This window comes from Salvia hispanica, chromosome 2, assembly GCF_023119035.1.
Source record: "Salvia hispanica cultivar TCC Black 2014 chromosome 2, UniMelb_Shisp_WGS_1.0, whole genome shotgun sequence".
NCBI lineage: Eukaryota > Viridiplantae > Streptophyta > Magnoliopsida > Lamiales > Lamiaceae > Salvia > Salvia hispanica.
Window position 1 is genome coordinate 13011405 of NC_062966.1, and position 20158 is coordinate 13031562.

The 20158-nt window shown below is 38.0% G+C and overlaps 3 protein-coding genes and 2 non-coding genes across 7 annotated transcripts; all 5 read left to right on the forward strand.

Annotated features, from left to right (window-relative positions):
• The first annotated feature begins 1796 nt into the window (after nucleotides 1-1796).
• Nucleotides 1797-9016, forward strand: LOC125205008 (ABC transporter C family member 5-like). 2 transcript variants are annotated; one of them, XM_048103793.1, is made up of 13 exons: nucleotides 1802-1953; nucleotides 2045-2107; nucleotides 2195-4471; nucleotides 4597-4917; nucleotides 4995-5081; nucleotides 5365-6060; nucleotides 6215-6379; nucleotides 6582-6876; nucleotides 7238-7452; nucleotides 7574-7879; nucleotides 8017-8080; nucleotides 8185-8424; nucleotides 8560-9016. In XM_048103793.1, exons 3-13 carry the CDS (start codon nucleotides 2393-2395, stop codon nucleotides 8670-8672), a joined length of 4581 nt encoding a protein of 1526 aa, XP_047959750.1. In that variant the 5' UTR covers nucleotides 1802-1953; nucleotides 2045-2107; nucleotides 2195-2392; the 3' UTR covers nucleotides 8673-9016. The 2 variants fall into 2 exon arrangements, with proteins under 2 accessions (XP_047959749.1, XP_047959750.1); XM_048103792.1 differs by lacking the exon at nucleotides 2045-2107 and having other exon boundaries at nucleotides 1797-1953.
• A 1764-nt stretch (nucleotides 9017-10780) lies between these two features.
• Nucleotides 10781-15139, forward strand: LOC125203421 (NADH dehydrogenase [ubiquinone] 1 alpha subcomplex subunit 9, mitochondrial). The gene is made up of 12 exons (XM_048101758.1): nucleotides 10781-10967; nucleotides 11073-11169; nucleotides 11438-11502; nucleotides 11625-11710; nucleotides 11812-11896; nucleotides 11976-12046; nucleotides 12800-12931; nucleotides 13209-13324; nucleotides 13408-13531; nucleotides 13667-13735; nucleotides 14525-14645; nucleotides 14728-15139. The coding sequence occupies exons 1-12, from the start codon at nucleotides 10871-10873 to the stop codon at nucleotides 14862-14864; spliced, it is 1200 nt and encodes a 399-aa protein (XP_047957715.1). The 5' UTR covers nucleotides 10781-10870; the 3' UTR covers nucleotides 14865-15139.
• A 617-nt stretch (nucleotides 15140-15756) lies between these two features.
• LOC125203559 (bifunctional TH2 protein, mitochondrial-like) lies at nucleotides 15757-18801 on the forward strand. Of its 2 annotated transcripts, none has more exons than XM_048101941.1 (6): nucleotides 15757-15775; nucleotides 16368-16476; nucleotides 16879-17169; nucleotides 17302-17719; nucleotides 17797-18063; nucleotides 18138-18801. In XM_048101941.1, the coding sequence occupies exons 3-6, from the start codon at nucleotides 16948-16950 to the stop codon at nucleotides 18545-18547; spliced, it is 1317 nt and encodes a 438-aa protein (XP_047957898.1). In that variant the 5' UTR covers nucleotides 15757-15775; nucleotides 16368-16476; nucleotides 16879-16947; the 3' UTR covers nucleotides 18548-18801. The 2 variants fall into 2 exon arrangements, with proteins under 2 accessions (XP_047957898.1, XP_047957897.1); XM_048101940.1 differs by lacking the exon at nucleotides 15757-15775 and adding an exon at nucleotides 15795-16145.
• Nucleotides 18802-19899: 1098 nt separating this feature from the next.
• On the forward strand, nucleotides 19900-20024 carry LOC125208712. Its single transcript, XR_007174194.1, has one exon. It is a non-coding gene; the product is annotated as a small nucleolar RNA SNORD14 (small nucleolar RNA).
• Nucleotides 20025-20081: 57 nt separating this feature from the next.
• Nucleotides 20082-20158, forward strand: LOC125208749. Its single transcript, XR_007174227.1, has one exon. It is a non-coding gene; the product is annotated as a small nucleolar RNA R12 (small nucleolar RNA).

Sequence of the window (20158 nt, forward strand, 5' to 3'; positions counted from 1 at the left end):
TCAACAAAACAAACTAATTTCCATTAATATCGCTAATAATATTGTATTTCTTATTTAGCACCATAAAAAAATATTAGCAATCTGATGCTATCATGAAAAGTACTTATGAGAGTTCGTAGATATCCACTTTCTATAGGCATAGTCATATGCATTATGACTCATCATATATATGCTTGTGGAAGTACACGTTGCATGTCACATATGTGTAATACCATCATCCGTAATTAATAAATACTAGAAGATAAAAAGTTTTAGTGGAGACTAGTCTGTAAAGCTCGTGATCATGTTACACCTTAATACTTTTTTTTTTGCTTTTCTTCTTTTTAATTAAGCACGTAAGGACAAATCATTCATGCCTTACAATTAAATTTCGTCAATATGAATACTGAATTCATTAGAAAATTTCGCATTTTCCGTTCAACAATTTCAAAAGGGAAATTGTACTTTAATTGTACTAAGATAAAGAAGGTTCCGAATCCACGTGCTTATAAAAGACCACTTTCTACTAGGCTAAGCCTAGAACAAAAAATTACTCTATATCTCCATTTTTGTCTATTCACCTAAATCAGCAGCATACTCCCTCCATCCTATCACAAATTATTAAGTTTTATTTATTAGTTATTACAAATAATTGTTTTCATTTTTAAATAAAAACAAAACATATTAATTTCTTACTTTATTTTCTTATACTTTACTCTCTAATTTTCTCATCTACTTTATCCTCTCTCTCCTGTTTTATGCTTCTCACTTAACTTGATAAATATCATTATTCTTAAATATTGTGTATAATAGAAATTAATCACTTGTAGCGAGACATCGATAGAATTAAAAATGGAAAGCAACTGTGCAAGTCTGTATTTGATAGGATTTCTTTTTCACTTTTTGGATTATTAATTAAATTTTGTTAACAATGAACATTATAAATTAAATTTACTGTATAAATGAGTATTATCTTATACTCTATTAAAATATAATAATCGTAGTTATCAATAATAATAAGTATTATTTAAAAATTAATTTTATTCCATTAAATCCTCTCAAATATACCATGAAAATATTAAGTTATGAACTTTTAAATATCTAGAAATAATATGATTACATTTTTTATTATTCACTTTAAAATTTCATATGTGTATATTTTTATAAATATTATATTATGGGTATGATTGCCAATAAATTTGGCATATTTTTTTCATAATTTATTTAAATGCTTTTTTTGGAAAAATTAAATATGTTTTAATTATTTATGAATCTAGTTGGAATTGCAATCCACATGAGTAATTTGTTGTTGGTTGAGATTTTGTTGAGAGAAATACTCCCTCCAAAATAAATTAAAGATATTTCTTTGATTTTAAATCGACATAATAGTTTGGGGCAGTGAATGAGTACTTTTTTTTTTGCTATTTATTGCCATTTTCGACCAACGTCTACAACCCTCACAATAAGAATAAATGAGAAAGAAAATATTACTTCCACCTTTATTATATTTGTACATAAAATTTAATCTTTTCAATTGAATACGGAAACTATACTAGATTTAGCAATACAATAAACTTTCGGATTTGAGGAATTTTCACCTAAACCTTTAATGCGAATATTTAAAAAATTTGTTAGTCTCAATAGTAGTCACAGAATAACTTGTCACCTGAATAGTAGTAGTAGGAGTACTATATATTGATAACCTTTACGTAATATTCGTGTGATGCATGTCGAATATTTTAATGTAAAAAATGGATGATTAAGTAATAATTACTCCATAAACCTACACCTATAAATAGACAAATGTGAGTTGTTTAATTTCTCTGATCAACAATTATCAAACCCCATTTCAGAAATTCCACTGCTATCATCACTACTAGGCTAGCTGTGGATTTGTGGGGTGTGTTTTCTCAATTTCTCTCCCATCTTCATGATCCATAGCTCATCAACAATTTGCGATTGCCACAAGCCCAGGTCAGATTTTGGTATTTTATGCCATGGGTTTATATCAAATTCGATTCTTGCTCCACTATTTTAACGTTAATATAATAAATGTTTTATATAGATATAGATAGAGAGGTATCTACACATGTAACATGAATGAGAAGAGAGAGAGAAGGAGGGAGAGGTTTCGCCACCTTCCCACTGCTGCACATTTCTGTTGGTTTCTGTGTTGTTTTTGATGATAAAAACAGAGTTTGTTTTCAATGTGCAGATTCTCTCTCCGCGACTTGGCATTAGGTTTCAATCGTATTGCCAGATGGTGAAATGCTCTTTACACGATTTGATTCTGATCTCTCGCCCATCACATTTTTGTTGAATCGCATTAATATCACACTAATTGTAGTCCGTCTCCTAGTCATCGGATTCCGTCATTTTCTAGGTTTGAAGATTGATATCTGTACAGATTGTTATGGATATCAATCTTGTATTCAATGCTGCCTCTTCACCCCAAAACCATCTCCTCGCCTCCTTCCTTCATGTTCCTGTCCTCGAATTAGCCTCAATTTGCATCAACTTGACTCTGCTGCTCGTGTTTCTCTCTGTTGTTTCCGCGAGGCAGGTTGGAGTCTGTGTAGGCCGGATTCGAGTGAGGAAAGAGGACTCCAACACCAATTCTGTGGACAGTGCTGAGCAGATTCAGAGCTTTGTGATAACTAATAGCTACAAGGCTTCGGTATCTTGTTGCTTCTATGTCCTGTTTGTGCAAGTTCTGGTGCTGGGGTTTGATGGTGTTCGTATAGTAAAGGCGGTTGCGCAAGGGAAGGGTGATAGAACACACTGGGCTTATGTTCTCTTGCCTGCAGTTCAGAGTTTATCTTGGTTTGTGCTGAGTTTCTCAGCTCTTTATCTAAAATGCAAAGTTGCTGAGAAATTCCCATTGCTGTTGAGAGTTTGGTGGATTGCATCTTTTGGAATTTCTCTGTCTATTCTATATGTTGATAGCAGAGGATTTGTGCTAGAAGGATCAAACCATTTGAATTCTCATGTTTTGGCAAATTGTTTTGTCGTTCCTGCTCTTGCTTTTTTATGTTTTAATGCAATCAGGGGTGTCACCGGCATTGAGGTCCCCAGGAATCCTGATCTGCAAGAGCCATTACTGCTTGAAGAAGAGGCAGGGTGTCTCAAAGTTACTCCATATAGTGAAGCTGGGATTTTTAGTTTGGCTACTCTTTCCTGGTTGAATCCACTTCTTTCAACCGGGGCAAAGAGGCCCCTTGAACTAAAGGATATTCCACTACTTGCGCAGAAAGATCGTTCCAAGACTAACTATAAAGCATTGCACTCTAATTGGGAGAAGATGAAGGCTGAGGGTCCTGTGACGCAGCCTTCTTTAGCTTGGGCTATTATCAAGACTTTCTGGAAAGAGGCTGCCTGCAATGCTATTTTTGCAGGCGTAAACACCTTAGTTTCTTATGTGGGCCCATACTTGATTAGCTATTTTGTGGATTACCTAGGAGGGAGGGAGACTTTCTCACATGAGGGATACATTCTTGCTGCAATATTTTTCACTGCAAAGTTGGTGGAGACCTTAACAACTCGGCAGTGGTACCTTGGTGTCGACATTTTGGGTATGCATGTGAGATCAGCTCTCACGGCAATGGTCTACCGCAAGGGACTCAAACTTTCAAGCTCAGCTAGGCAAAGTCACACTAGCGGTGAGATTGTTAACTACATGGCAGTTGATGTTCAAAGAGTTGGGGACTATTCCTGGTATCTTCATGACATATGGATGCTTCCTCTCCAAATTATCCTTGCTCTTGCTATTTTATACAAGAATGTTGGGATCGCATCTGTTGCCACACTTATTGCCACAATTGTGTCGATCGTTGCAACTGTTCCATTGGCAAGGGTTCAGGAAGAATACCAGGACAAATTAATGGGGGCAAAAGACGATAGGATGAGGAAGACTTCAGAATGCCTTAAGAATATGAGGATCCTCAAATTGCAAGCATGGGAAGATAGATACAGACTCAAGCTAGAAGACATGCGCAATGTGGAATTCAAGTATCTGAGGAAAGCGCTTTACTCCCAGGCTTTCATCACATTTATTTTCTGGAGCTCACCTATATTTGTCTCAGCTGTTACATTTGGAACTTGCATTTTGTTGGGTGGTCAGCTAACAGCTGGCAGTGTTCTGTCTGCCTTGGCTACTTTTCGTATTCTGCAAGAGCCACTTAGAAATTTCCCCGACTTGGTTTCAATGATGGCTCAGACTAAAGTTTCCCTTGACCGAATCATGGGATTCTTGCAGGATGAAGAGCTGCAGGAAGATGCTACTATCACATTGCCACGAGGTCAATCCGATGTGGCTATAGAGATCAATGATGGAGAGTTCTCATGGGATCCATCTTCACCAACACCAACCCTGTCAGGCATTCAATTAAGGGTGGAGAAGGGAATGCGTGTAGCAGTCTGCGGAGTGGTTGGTTCGGGTAAATCAAGCATCCTCTCTTGCATCCTTGGTGAGATTCCGAAAAGATCTGGCGAAGTAAGTTTGAGTCTGATGCTACTATTATTTCTCGTTTAGCACCTATTATTTGCGACTGCAATATTTTAATTCCAGGAATTTCAGCTGACTGAATCGTGTTACCAACTTAATGGGTATATTTCTAGGTTAGAACATGTGGTTCTGCTGCATATGTCTCTCAATCAGCTTGGATACAATCAGGAAATATAGAGGAAAATATCTTGTTTGGGAGCCCAATGGACAAGGCAAAATACAAGGGTGTTATTCATGCTTGTTCACTAAAGAAAGATTTGGAGCTATTATACCATGGTGATCAAACCATTATTGGTGATAGAGGTATTAATCTTAGTGGTGGCCAGAAGCAGCGAGTACAACTTGCTCGGGCATTGTATCATGATGCTGACATTTATTTACTGGATGATCCTTTCAGTGCTGTTGATGCACATACTGGCTCTGAGCTATTTAAGGTTGGTATGGTTTAAAAAAAATTTCCAAGATAAAACATTACCCTGGCTAATATTTTATTTTGTTGGTGAAACTGCAGGAGTATATACTGACAGCTCTAGCTGGAAGAACTGTTGTCTTTGTCACTCATCAAGTTGAATTTTTGCCTGCAGCTGACTTGATTTTGGTAGAGATTCAACTGCTACATTTTTTTTAAAAAAATCTAAACAAGTAAAATTGACAGTTGGTTCTTATGGATAAGCTGGTTTGAGCTTGTAGATAAACGTGCTACCTTAAATGTGAGCATTGTCTTATCTTTATATATGTCTTTCTGACTTCGATATGGACCACAATATAGTGCATATGATGTATCCCCGTCAAAACTAAGAGATGACATGATCTCAACGGTATTGAAGTTGCGTAATGCTCCTTCTTATTCCCTGCTGATTTTGCACCTCCTTTTATGACAGGTTTTGAAGGAGGGCCGTATCATTCAAGCTGGAAAATATGATGAGCTTTTGCAAGCAGGAACAGATTTTAATACACTTGTGAGTGCTCATCATGAAGCCATTGAAGCCATGGATTTTTGCAACCAGTCATCTGAAGAATCTGATAAACATGATCCACTTGATAGCTCGGTGATCATGAGTAAGAAATGTAATTCTGTTGGAAGCAATATTGCCGGAATGGCTAGTGAAGTCCAACAAAATGTCTCATCTTCAGATATGCAAGCAATCAAAGAAAAAAAGAAAGTTAAACGTTCTAAAAGAAAGCAACTTGTGCAGGAAGAGGAAAGGGAGCGCGGAAGAGTTAGCATGAAAGTGTATCTCTCATATATGACAGCTGCTTATAAGGGCTTACTGATTCCATGCATTATCCTCGCACAAACATTATTTCAGGTCCTTCAAATAGCCAGTAGTTGGTGGATGGCTTGGGCAAATCCGCAAACCACAGGGGACAAACCTAAAACTACTAATGTCGAGCTTATTGTTGTTTATACCGCACTTGCTTTTGGCAGCTCCTGCTTCATATTCATCAGGGCTGTTCTTGTTGCTACTTTTGGTCTTGCGGCTGCGCAGAAACTATTTGTGAAAATGCTTAGGACAGTTTTTCGAGCACCGATGTCATTCTTCGACTCTACTCCAGCTGGACGCATACTGAACCGCGTACTTACATGTCTTCCTCTTAAAAGTTCCCCCCCTCCTACCTTTCTTCTATTCAAAACTTTAGGCTCTTAAGAGTTGATATATTTTATTATTTCCCCTATTATCCATTATCAAGACCGTTTACATCTTTATAATGATTTCTTTAATCTACCAGGTGTCAATTGATCAAAGTGTTGTGGATCTTGATATTCCCTTCAGACTAGGCGGTTTTGCTTCAACGACAATCCAACTTCTTGGCATTGTTGGAGTGATGACACAAGTTACCTGGCAAGTTTTGCTTCTCGTTGTCCCTATGGCAATTGCTTGCTTGTGGATGCAGGTAAGCTATCATAGCATGTTGTGAACTGGGATTCTTCCTTTGAACCTCTACATCATTTTGATGATCAAGAATCCATCAAGTAAACAAATAATTAATAACTTAGAAGGAATTTTTAAATCGAATGCCAATACGATGCATGTTTACTTTTAATGAAATGTCATGGAGTACTGTGTTGAATCTCTCATTTGCTAAAAAACTGCAGAAATACTATATGGCTTCATCGAGAGAACTAGTCCGCATTGTTAGCATACAGAAATCTCCAGTGATAAATCTCTTTGCCGAATCCATTGCTGGAGCAGCTAATATCAGAGGTTTTGGACAAGAAAAAAGATTCATGAAGAGGAATCTGTATCTTCTAGATTGCTTTGCTCGCCCGTTCTTCTGCAGTCTTGCAGCCATCGAGTGGCTTTGCTTGCGCATGGAATTACTCTCAACTTTTGTATTTGCTTTTTGCATGATCTTACTCGTGAGCTTCCCTCCAGGAGCTATAGACCCAAGTAAGTGAGTGGCTTTCTTTTCATATATCAAATGCATGTCTGCTGATCTTTTTGAGAACCTTCCTCCATAACGATCAACTTAAATTAGATACTAATATTTAAAATAGAATTCTATTACTACTATAGAAACCTGTATCATTTTTATTGGTAAGAAACTGCTGGTCATCCTGGTTACACCACTCTTAAGATTCTTCCTCTAATTCTGATGTTAATTGTATTAAAGAAGATTTTAAAGAAAATACCGAACAATTCTAATTCTGATGTTAATTGTATTAAAGAAGATTTTTAAAGAAAATAACGAACAATTTGCAAATAATGGAGACCTCGTGCTAATTTATCAATGCTGAATTTGTCTCCAAAGGTATGGCTGGCCTTGCAGTGACATACGGCCTCAACTTGAATGCACGTCTATCAAGATGGATTCTCAGTTTTTGCAAGCTTGAAAACAAAATCATCTCCATAGAAAGGATTCATCAATACTGCCAAATACCTAGTGAAGCGCCACCAGTTATTGAAGACTCTCGTCCACCATCCTCGTGGCCCGAGAATGGACAAATTGAGCTTATTGATCTTAAGGTATGCTTATTGAGATTTAGTGCTTTTGCAATGTTATCAGCCCACTTTTATATTCATCAGTGAAGAAAGATTTATGTGAGTGAGTAAGAGGGAGAGAATTTTTATTATTTTTCCACTTCAGGTTCGCTACAAGGAGAATCTTCCCATTGTGCTCCATGGTGTCTCCTGCACAATTCCTGGTGGGATGAAAATTGGAATTGTTGGTCGTACTGGAAGTGGCAAATCTACCTTGATCCAGGCCCTATTTCGATTGATTGAGCCTGCAGGTGGTAGAATAATTATTGACAACATTGATATCTCAACGGTCGGTCTTCATGATCTCAGGAGCCGCCTGAGTATCATACCCCAAGAGCCAACATTATTTGAAGGAACTATCAGAGGCAACCTCGACCCTCTGGAAGAGCATTCGGATCACACCATCTGGCAGGTACATTCACTTTCCATCTCTGACATGAAGAGTGCAAAACAGTTTTTAAGCTTATCATTGTCATCCTTAATTGGCAAATCACTTTATATGCCTGCAATTGTTGTCATTCCGTGAACAGTTTAACGAATGTGTCACAGGCTCTTGAAAAGTCTCAGTTGGGAGAGATAGTTCGCCAGAAAGAGCATAAATTAGATACACCGGGTATGCTCCATGTTACTAAAATATGATCTTCTCTGTCTATTGCAGCCTAAACACGAAAGATCTAAGGCTCAAAGGGACTTACTTTTTTTCGTATATGTTGACAGTTTTAGAAAGTGGAGATAATTGGAGCGTGGGGCAGCGGCAGCTAGTGTCTCTCGGCCGTGCCTTGCTCAAACAGGCGAGAATCTTGGTTCTTGATGAAGCAACAGCCTCGGTTGACTCGGCCACAGATAACCTGATCCAGAAAATAATAAGAACGGAGTTTAAGAATTGTACTGTCTGTACAATTGCTCATCGCATCCCTACAGTCATCGATAGTGATCTGGTTTTGGTCCTCAGTGACGGTGCGTTCTACAACTTAGCTATTCTTTCGAATGTTTTTTATTATAGGAAGGTAGCAGCATTGCTGCTGTTCAACAATTTTGAGCTTGTTTGATCATGTAATCTTTCAAGTGCTCAATCATGTAAATGATTTGTAGGTCGGGTAGCAGAGTTCGACACTCCAGCACGACTATTGGAGGACAGGTCTTCCATGTTTATGAAGCTGGTTTCTGAGTACTCATCAAGATCGAGTAGCATTCCCGAATTCTGATCCCACATTGTATGTCTGGAAATCGCGAAGGAAGAGAGCTCGGTCCTACAAAATAGACGGGCAGACGGGGTGAAGTGAGCATCAGCAGGTACGGATACTCTCCCTGGCCACATGGAAATGCAAGTCGTGACTGGTTTGATCTGAGATGGGATATATTTGAAGGAAGGAGAGTTGGTGCAGCCTCCAATGTGTATATATGAGGAATAAGTTTCTAGTTAGAACAAGCAAAAGAAGCAGCCTTTTGTATTTTTACAAGAGCAATAAAACTACAGTCAATTATTGATGTAATGCCCCTTGTAGACTATTTACCTTTTAAAGTAAATTCTGGTGTTTATATGGATTCACAAGTCACTATCATTACCGTTGTAAAGATAACTTGAGGTGTCCCAAGTGTGTTGGGAAGAGAAAGTGTGGAGGTCTCAACTTATTGGAAAGAGGAGATAGCATTTATAATGTAGAGTTCCAATAAGTATAGTTCCTAGGTATATTTATATCTAGAATCCTATAAATACCTATAAATACCTATGTACTATGTATCAACAACAATAATTCAAGTCATTCACAATGTAGTCTTCAATCTTGAATGATTCACTTATTTTCTGCATTTTACTTTTCAACATGTTGGAAAGATAACATTGAGTGTCCCAAGTATGTTGGGAAGAAAAAGTATGGAGTCTCAATGATTTGATAATTACGGTTCACAGTGGATTGAGCCCGTCCCTCTTGGTAAAACTCCTTCCCTTCGAAATCTACGAGCCCCTTCACGCAATTCTCTTGCAGCGCGTAAAACTTAATCTTACCCGGTTCATGAAGATCAGCTTGTTATCTTCTTCCTTTTCGCTCTCTCCCCTGATTAGAAAGCTATGGTTCACAGTGGGTTATGCTTAGAACAGACTTGCAAGATCGATCCTGCAGTCTGATAATATGGTCACTGACAACGACGTTATGTTGATAGAGATCCTCATCTGGCTGCCGGCTAAATCCCTCATCAGATTCAAATTGGTGAGCAGGAAATGGTTCGGTTTGATCTCGAGCCATCATTTCTCCGAACAGCATACTCTGCAGCAGCGCCACAGATGCCGTCATTCCAAGTTGAGGCCTTCCCTCCTCCTCCATCTCGCAGAGGCATCAAGCTACTTGAAAGTTGGTGCCATATGTTTTCTCATCAGGGGAGTGAGCGAAAAGAAAGAAGATAGCAAGCTGATCTTCATGAACCGGGTAAGATTAAGTTTTACGCGCTGCAAGAGAATTGCGTGAAGGGGCTCGTAGATGTCGAAGGGAATGGGTTTTACCAAGAGGGACAGGCTCAATCCACTATGAACCGTAGTTTTCTAATAATTGAGACTTCATACTTTCTCTTCCCAACATACTTGGGACACCTCATGTTATCTTTCCAACATGTTGAAAAATTAAATGCGGAAAATAAGACAATCAATGATGATTGAAGACTACATTGTGAATGACTTGAATTATTGTTGTTGATACATAGTACATATGTATTTAATTGAGAAATGAAATAATAATTCTACTTGAATATAGTAAGGTCATGTTTGATAAGTTAGTAATACCAAGATAGAGAATTATATATGGACATTTCTAATTGTTTGATATCATAATTAAGCTTAACTCAAAGCCCAATATAAGACCAGGGCCCTATCTAATCTTACCAAAATTATAACATTAACCTTGTTTATGTATCCCACCAATTTGTCAAGTTAAGCCATGTTATTTAATATACAATACAAATTTAGATAATTTCTTTTCTATCAAACAACAACGGAAATCATATATTTGCATATCTTGACATGAAGTCCGTATTTCTTATCTTGTTTTACATATTTTCTCATATCCCATCTTTTGTATTAAACGAGTCCTAAATATGTAAACTAACAACATGTGGATAAAGATTTAATGTAAAAACTTAATTTATGAATAAAATGATTTAATTTTAAAGAAAGTAATTGCTATGTCAAAGTGTAAAGTATATCCAAAAAGCTCGTTCGTTGCTTAGATTATTCGATTGAATTTGTAAGACTGACGATACTATAAATAAAATTCGAGTTTGATATCATGAGATAAATAAAGTCGCTTTTTCGTCATGCGATATGCTTCAAAGTTCCAAGGTATAGAATTCCCCGAACAACAATAGGGGAAGTCCCAGTTCCTCGCTCGTCTCAAACTCCGCCGTCGAATAAAAGATGCAGTCCGTTTACCAGCGGTTGCGCCACCACCACTTCGACCATTCACCTGCACAAATTGCCTCATTCAAATCGCTTATTCCTCTTTCCGATCGGTGTAAGTAATCCTCCGAATTTATACGCGCTCAAACTCGTTAAAGGTCCAGAAATATCTTTAAAAAGAAACGAAAGCAAATTTGTAAATGTGATTCATGGATTTCAGTTAATGGAGCAAATGATTCGAGATCCGCTTCTACACTTGCCACCAAAGGCGTGGGTCATCTAGTTCGCAAGGGCACTGGTGGAAGATCATCCGTTAGGTAATTCAATTTTTCAAATCCCTAATTGTGTTTAGACCTGATTCAAGACCTTGTTTTTTGGTTGCCATTGTATGGATTCTACTGGTAAGTCAGAAATGGCTTCATTAGCTTCCGTGTGAATGCCTTGGATTTCGATTGTAGATTATTGGTAGATTTGAGAATATTAAGTCTCCTGAGTTTCATCTCGGTTTAGGTGCGGTTGCATTTTCTTTAGTCTTAGATGTCTCAAATTGATGCAAGTTGGAATGCTTTTTTTGGTGTTTGGCAGTGGCATTGTCGCTACGGTCTTTGGCGCTACAGGATTTCTTGGGCGCTATTTAGTGCAACAGCTTGGTTTGTTGACTCTTGCTTTTGCCTCACGTTTTCAACTTAAATCAGTTACTGCACTGTGCTGCTTTTGAAGATTGCATTTTAATTTTAGTTACTTTGTTATGTTTTCCATTCTATGTTGTTAGCTAAGATGGGTTCTCAAGTGCTGGTTCCTTTCCGAGGCCCTGAGGATTCTCAACGTCACCTTAAATTGATGGGTGATTTGGGTCAGGTGACTGGCTTCTTGCATCGTATCTTATATCCAACTCATTGAAGTTCAATAATTGTTTTTACTTAAAAGATCTGAGATTTGGTACTTTGCACGTCTTGCAGATTGTTCCCATGAAATATAATCCAAGAGATGAAAATTCTATAAAGGCAGTGATGGCAAAGGCCAATGTTGTCATTAACCTCATTGGTATGATTTATGATGACATGCCAACTTATAATCTTTTCATTTTCTATTATTTATGTGTGTTCAATGTTTTTACGAGCAGGAAGGGAGTACGAGACCAGAAATTTTAGTTTTGAGGAAGTGAACCATCATATGGCTGAGAAGCTTGCTGTGGTATGTTTTATTGTTATATGGAGTACTTTCCAATTTATTCTGATGATTTTCACTGCACACCTGTTCACCCTATAGTCAGCCTCCAAAGAAACTAGTACTAGTACTATTTACTATGAGTGTTTTATCTTTCAGTGAACTATGAACTTATGCAGTATGTTGAACCTATAGACTTATTCATACTGTTAGGTTTACATGTCTCCTCCTTTTATTACTTCGTCCTCTTGTATTAGTTCCTCTTGCTTGAGGTTAAACTGAATTTAGGACATACTCTATCTAGTTAAATTTCAGTATCTTTGGACTTCTATAAGAAGTGAGAAGCTCAAGATTCAAGAATAGAGATATTACTATTAGAAAGTTTATAGAAATTGTTCTTATGAATGGTGTTGCTCATATTCATTCTCAGTGTCAAAATCTAACTAATATACTTGTTCATACTTCATCTGGAAAGCTGCTGAAATCTTAAAAAACCTAAATGTGTGTAACAAGTTAGGTAACTAAATTGGTTATAGAATATGGCAGTGGTCAATCATCATTTCTCTAAGTTGACCCTCTTGATAGTTCAAAAGAATCCCCTTCACTATTGATTGTCAAATAAATGTGGTGGAAATGTATCTCCATGATTTACTATTTTACTCTCAGTGAAGAAAATACTTTTGAAACACACTTCTGGTGTCCACTTTTATTCATCCTTATTATTGCGCATTTTTTCGCGGGGACAAACTGATATCATGATGGAACATCATACATGCACAGATTGCAAAAGAACATGGTGGTATCATGAGATACATCCAAGTTTCGGGCTTGGGAGCATCACCATCATCTCCATCCAGAATGCTTAGAGCTAAAGCAGCTGCTGAAGAAGCTATCTTACGAGAACTACCCGAGGTTAATTTTTCACTATTTTTTACAGTTTCACATGGATCTAGAATTGCTTGTTTACTTGGTTCTTCTTCCCTGGATAGATCATTAAAATATTGGAAGCAAAATTATAATATTATGGACTCACTGTTGTATGTATGATTTCTCATGAAGTATTTAAACCAATCATGATCATATTTTGCTTTTGCTGTAACTCTGATGCTTGTTATTTCTCGGGCCAAAAGTGTGGTGCTTGTAACTATATTATAGCTTTATTTTATTCATATATCTCCTTATTTGTCAGGTCACAGTTATGAGACCTGCTGTGATGATTGGTACAGAGGATAGGATATTAAACCCATGGGCACACTTTGCTAAAAAGTACAGCTTTCTCCCACTTATGGGGGGTGGATCAACTAAGTATGCTCTACTAAAACCTTTTGTTTTTTGGATGATTTCTTAGTCATTGTTAAACCAGAATCTTATCATCATGCCATTCGCAGAATTCAGCCTGTATATGTAGTTGATGTTGCTTCTGCTATTATTGCCGCCTTAAAAGATGATGGATCCAGCATGGGAAAGACTTTTGAACTTGGTGGACCAGAGATTTTTACCATTCATGAATTAGTATGCCACTAACCTACCTGTTCCCTGTCCACAAAAGAACAAATAACTGATAGCGTGCTCTGGAAAATCTGTCATTCCCCTTTCTTTGTTTATTTTTCCCTGGAAACAATAATAACAAATTTTGCATTACTGCAGGCGGAACTTATGTATGACACCATTCGTGAATGGCCTCGCTATGTGAAAGTTCCTTTTCCTGTGGCTAAGGCAAGTCCTTCCCACATCTTTAAACACTTATCTGCTGTAGATAATTATGTAATTTCAATCTCATCTCATTCTGGAGTTTGCTGAATCTTCTCCCATCCTCTCTTTGTAATATGTGCCATTTGCCAATGCTATTTTAAAAAGTCGCAAAAATTTGATGATCAATGTTTTGGTTATGTTCAACAAAGATTGAAATCTATACTTCTATGGTGTAGATATTTTGTTGTGTAAATCTCACCTCTTGCAGGTGCTATATAAATGAGGATTTCTTTTTCAACTTCCAAAATCTCTGCCATTTGCTTGTGCATTGTTCTGTAACTCAAGAATGTGACAACGTATCAGCCTTCAGATTCAGTATGCTTAAGAGAAATTGATAAGTACCTTGCTTTATCATATTCGAGAAGATGTTAATATTGGCAAGTTTACAAGAGAGAATTTATGCAATCATCCACCCTGCAGTTTCCTTCCACACTTTTTCTCAACTTTGTTTTTTCCCTTTACCCTTCATTGGCCATATCATTCTGTATCATGTTCATTTGGTTGAGATTGCCTGGTGGGAAGTAAACTTTTCTAAAAAAAAAATTTCCTTTCCCAGTCTTGGGGTTTTGGGTAGAGAGGGTTGGTAGGCGTTCATATCAGGTTATGGAATGAAGATGCGACATAATTTACATGTTTCATGAAGAAGTTCATTTCTAAAATTTGAACTTCTAGTGTGAACACTCCCTAATTAGTTTTGATCCGGATCGTGTTACTTAAATTTCTACAACTGTTTGGTGACATGTTTGGTTTCAGGTACTTGCAACACCCCGTGAATTATTGGTTAATAAAGTTCCGTTCCCAATGCCTGTCCCTACCATATTCAATCTCGATCAGATTGAAGCCCTTTCCACTGATACAGTGGTTTCTGATAATGGTAGGTGTCTTTCTATTTGTGTGTTAAAAGATTCCCACTTCTTCCAATATTGAGTTCTCATGAATACATTTTTGCACGCCAGCTTTAACATTTGAGGATCTGGGAATTACGCCGCGCAAGCTGAAGGGTTACCCAACCGAGTTTCTCATACAATACCGTAAAGGTGGACCACAGTACGGTTCAACAGTTAGCGAGAAAGTATCGCGATCATGGGATTGAGGTTGAGCCTTTTTAGCAGACATTTGAGGTAGGGACGTTTGTTGCCTGCATTCCTGCTCCATTCTGTATGATAATGTTGTGACCTCATTGTTGTGGCGATGGTGGAAAATGCTAATCAGCTGAAACTTGTTCAGTTGGTTTAAATCTATAATAAACGGATCAGTTCAACCTCCAAAGCCAGGTTGAGAGCGCCAATTTCTTTGAAAAGTCAAGCTCTTCAATGGATAATTGATACTACTAGTATTTTTATTTCTTTTTACCCTTTTATTTTTCAATGCATGAGTTATTATTTTTCCAAGGCAAAACGCGTTCTTGATAAAATTGACATGGCATGACTTTTTTAGGACCGACGTATAATAACTCTTGGATTTTGTTCCAATGTTAAAACGAAGGAAAGAATGTCAAACCATTTTTGTGGTCGCCTAGACTTTGGGTGCATCAGTTTTATGTTGCTAAATGCTAATACATCAAAGTTGGTGGATTTTTCAGCCATTAATCATAATAATTTAAATATTAATCAACCAATTTAAATTAATAAAGTGTTTTAGCAATTTGGTGTTGACATAAATTTTAGTAAGCAAAATTTATAATTTAATTGACAATCATGTCCGGTATAAATCTGTTTCATAAGATGAGATTCGTAATGAATTTATAATATTTTATTATAAAATTTATAGTTGACGTCGAAAACATAAACACGGATTGTCGTTGTGTATGTGGGAGAATTCGTCGCTGACTTAAATCAGAAATAAAGACGCCATGGCTGAATCACGAGACTCCCATTTAATCACAGTTGACCGCCGCCGGCACCCTTTTCAGCCCTCGGCCGACGCATCCGCCCACGTAATAGTTAATACTATTATGTACTGTACGATATTCTTTCCACTATAAAAGAATGAATTGATTCAAACGTGAGAATTCCAACATATTTTAATCTTATTCGTGGTTAAAAGTGATGCAGCTGTAGTTTTGCCAGTATTATAAATTCCATAAATCAGTGTTTCCACCAACTATTGATCGCATATACCGAGGCCACCAACCAACCCTTCTCTAAAACACATCCGGATTTTGATTTTTGAGGGGAGGAGGAGAGATGGTGAGTTTGGAGGCGGATCACGAAGGCGGCGTTGCCAAGAGGCTGTGGAACAAGTTCAAGAATGATAGGGATTTAGCTCTTTACAGCCCTTTTGTTGTTTGCTTGGCTTCTGGCACCTTGGACCCCACCTCTTTTCTTCATTGCATCTCTCAAGATTTCTACCTTCTTCAGGCTTTTGCTCACGCGTAATTAACCTCCTTCCTCCCCCCTCTCTCTCTCTCTCTGCATCTTGCATCAAGATTTCGTTTTTGAGCTTTTGGTTCTTCAAATCAAGTTTTTTTAATATGTTTCCTTGTATTACTTTGGTACATTCTACATTGGAAAATTGGAATTATAGGCTTGATTGAATGGGGGTGGATTTATTTTTCGGCCAAAATTGGTTCGTTGAAGGAGTTGTGCATTTGCAGATATGAACTAGCAGAAGAGTATGCAGATGATGATGAGGACAAGGAGGCCATTGGCAAGTTGCGAAAGCGTGTCTTGAAGCGGCTTCGAAACCAGGATAAACTTATTTCTGTAAGGGTTTAATTGTCGAATTGTTTCTATTTTTAGTTTAAAATACTTTCACAAGTTTAATGCTGATAGCTAGTCCAATTTTTTGTTGTAAAAGCAGAAGTTTCATGGATTAGGTTAGGACTTAATGGGCTAGATATAAGATGAAATGTAGAGTTTGAGGTGATTGTAGACATTCATTAATTATGTATGTAGTGAAGAACCATTTTCCCAAAACATCTTCAAAGTAGTAATATAGAAAGGGAATGGAGATCATGGAAATTCATTATGTTCTTGCTACTTGTTCTACTACATTGGTTTATATGGTTAAAGCCCTGAAATAGTTTTGAGCTCATATGACTAGAGGCCTTAATTATATCTACTGTTTGTTATATTTAAGGTTTTGATAGTAGTCTACCATTGTAGGAATGGGGTTTTGAGCCTCCTAAAGAGCATGTTTGCGATGATGCCATATCAAAGTATACCGAGTTCTTGATGGAGACAGCCTCAGGGAAAGTCGGAGGAGAGAAATTTGCTGTCAAAATTGTTACACCTTTTGAGAAAACTAAACTGGCTGCGTATACGCTGAGCGCCATCTCACCGTGCATGAGGCTCTACAGTTTTATCAGTAGAGAGATCCAGGCTCTCCTAGACCCCGATGAGGGCAACCACATCTACAAGAAGTGGCTCGACAGCCTGTCTTCCGAAAAATTTGAGGTCTGTTTCACTGCCTGGATGCTGATTCTCGTATGATGGCAGTGTCTGTTTGTTGTTACCCAACACTGAAGTGAAAAGAGCTTCAAAAACTAGAACTAACATAGCTTCTTTATTTTGCTGCTTTAAATCTAGGCATCAGCTTCGAGAATTGAAGACTTGCTTGATAAATTAAGCATTTCTTTGACCGGTGAAGAGCTAGATGTCGTGGAAAGGCTCTATCATCGGGCCATGAAACTCGAGATAGACTTCATCTGGTCCCAATCAATTGTTCAGCAAACCATAGTTCCCTTTTCACTACTCCACAACAGTGTCGAAGACAACCTCATCACTTTATGCGACTTCGACTTGACATGTACAGCTATTGACTCCTCTAACCTTCTAGCAGAGCTTGCAATTGTAGCAGCAACCAATACTACCGAGCCACAGCTCCCATCATCAGCTGATATTAGGACCATGTGGAATGATCTCTTCAGCCAATATGTGGAAGAGTATCAAGAATGTATAGAAAGCATCGTGCCTAGTGAAGCATGTGTTGATGATTCAAGCAAAGGTTTGATTTGTTTTTATCTATTTACCATATATCATCCAGTCGATGTGGTTAAGTGAAATGCTATCTTGTAACTACAGGGACAGGATTGGATTACGAAGGTCTGTGTAAAGCAATGGAGCAGATATCTGAAGTCGAGAAGCGAGCTACTTCAAGAGTCATCCACTCTAATGTATTGAAAGGATTGAATCTAGCAGAGATAAAAAGGGCTGGTGAGCACCTCGCCTTCCAAGATGGTTGTAAGCGATTCTTTCAGGATCTCGTGGAATGCAAAAAACGCGCTGCAGACATTCATGTGTTGTCATACTGTTGGTGTGGTGATCTAATCAAATCTGCCTTCTCATCAGGTATACTTTGTTGCAATGTGTGCGCTAATATTTTCAACCTCTGCGTTTCAGTTTTAACCGCTCTTTGTTACCAGGAGAAGAAAATGTGTTGAATGTACACTCAAACAACTTAGTCTACGAAGCATCTGTCTCCACTGGTGACATTACAAAAGACATGGAATCCCCCATGGACAAGCTTCGAGTTTTCAATGATGTCACCAACCGCGAAAATGGTGGTAAAGCCTCAACAGTTTACATTGGGGGTACGGCTGGTGACTTGTTGTGTCTGTTGGAAGCGGATTTTGGCATCGTGATTGGCTTGAGCAGCAGCCTTGAGAGGCTCGGAAAACATTTTGGCATAGCTTTTGTTCCATTGTTCTCTGGTCTAGTGAGCAAGCAGAGGGAGCTTCCAGAAACGGGGATTTTGAGTCGCGATGGAAGATCCAACATTCTATATACGGTCTCTAGCTGGGACGAGATACACACCCTCATTTTGGGGAGGTAGACGCCCGTCCCATCCTCTACGGGATGTGCATACAGGAAAATAGTAAACTTAGAAATGGTTAGTTTTGTTGTTATAAATGTATGGCTGGTGGCTCTTGATCCTATTGTTTTTGGTGTGAGGATTGAAGGCCTATGGTAATATTTATTTGTTGTATTAGTAGATTGGATTGATTAGATGACAAGTAGTTGAAGTGAATTACATAAATCTTCTGCTTGCTATTATAAATAATGTGGAGTACACGAGAATTTTTCAAATATGGGGGTTGCTGTTTGTACTTGAAACATTTCTTATAGTAATAGAAGATTTATTACTCATCAAAAGCAAAGGAAAATGACTCGAGCTTGAGCTAAATAGTTTTAAAATTATAACAATTCAAAAGCCATTAAAAACTAAGCCAATTTATTTATTTTATTGGATTCAATCCTCGGTTATTACTATCTCTATCCACATTAAGCGTCATATTTAGTGTGAGGGCGGATTTTAGTAAATATAAAGAAAATAAGTTGAATACGTTAGTATACAGGTTCTACTTATATATATTAGTTTTATAATAAAATGCGAGTAGAATTGGTTGCGTGGGATCTATTTACAATTTATGATAAAAGTGAAATGCGACTCTTATTGGGGACAAATCGAAATGGCAAAATGTAAAACTGAATGTGGGATGGAGCTAGAGATGCTCAAGGTTTTCGGTTCGGACGGTTAACCGCGAAACCGTAACCGGTGGTTCCGGTTTCGAACCGGAACCGTGATATTTAAATCAAACCGAAACCGTCACTTTTGGAACCGTGGCTCGATTCAGGTTCCAAATTTCCGGAATCGGAACCGGCGGTTCCGGACGGTTCTAGACCGGAACCGCGAAAAATCACCGGAAAAACGTGAAACCGTGCCGAAATCGGTGTTCCGGAACCGTGAAAAACCTTTAAAAATCGCCAATTATCTGACGGTTCCGAACCGGAACCGAAACCATAACCGCGAAACACCCTCGCGATTCGGTTCTGGTTCAACAATTTCTAAAATCGGAACCGGCGATTTCGAACTGTAACCACCGATTCCGAAACCGTGAGCATCTCTAGATGGAGCCAATGTACTCATAGAACGTGGTAAAAAACAGAGCATCAAAAAAAAAAAAACATAACATTATAGCGCTATATAGTAGTGGGGCTAAAATCGGCAGGACCGCAGTCTTTCATTTCAAAACCCTAACCCTACATTACCAATTCCGAATCCTCTTCTCCTTGTATAAATAACCTATCACTCCTCTTATTTTTGATATCTCAATCAAGCAGCTCTTCTTTTGCTTATCGTCTTTGTTTATTTTCTGTATTTACATTCGAAGTTTTGTGATGGGTGGGCGATGATGCTAAACAGTAAGGCTTGTTTCTCAAAACATTCGCAGTGGCCGCCTAAGTGCTTTCGCCTTCGCCGGGCTTGAGAGCATATGCTGCTTTTTTTCCTTCCTTGGATGTCTGAGCCGCCCCATTCTATTTTCCATTCATTTTTCTTCTTTTGAATTGTTTCGGATGATGCGTTGAATTGAATGATGAAAATATCAGACGGATTCCCAATGAGATTTCGATCTGTGATCACTACCAGCTACTTCTGACTCTC

Coding starts and splice junctions, on each gene's coding strand:
- LOC125205008 (XM_048103792.1), top strand. CDS start 2,393: ATGGATATCAATCTTGTATTCAATGCTGCCTCTTCACCCCAAAACCAT. Junction 8,081..8,184: donor GCATAAATTAGATACACCGG/GTATGCTCCATG, acceptor ATATGTTGACAG/TTTTAGAAAGTGGAGATAAT. Junction 8,425..8,559: donor GGTTTTGGTCCTCAGTGACG/GTGCGTTCTACA, acceptor AATGATTTGTAG/GTCGGGTAGCAGAGTTCGAC.
- LOC125203421 (XM_048101758.1), top strand. CDS start 10,871: ATGCAGTCCGTTTACCAGCGGTTGCGCCACCACCACTTCGACCATTCA. Junction 12,932..13,208: donor TCTTACGAGAACTACCCGAG/GTTAATTTTTCA, acceptor CTTATTTGTCAG/GTCACAGTTATGAGACCTGC. Junction 14,646..14,727: donor TACAGTGGTTTCTGATAATG/GTAGGTGTCTTT, acceptor TTTGCACGCCAG/CTTTAACATTTGAGGATCTG.
- LOC125203559 (XM_048101940.1), top strand. CDS start 15,958: ATGGTGAGTTTGGAGGCGGATCACGAAGGCGGCGTTGCCAAGAGGCTG. Junction 16,146..16,367: donor CTTCAGGCTTTTGCTCACGC/GTAATTAACCTC, acceptor GTGCATTTGCAG/ATATGAACTAGCAGAAGAGT. Junction 17,170..17,301: donor TGTCTTCCGAAAAATTTGAG/GTCTGTTTCACT, acceptor CTTTAAATCTAG/GCATCAGCTTCGAGAATTGA.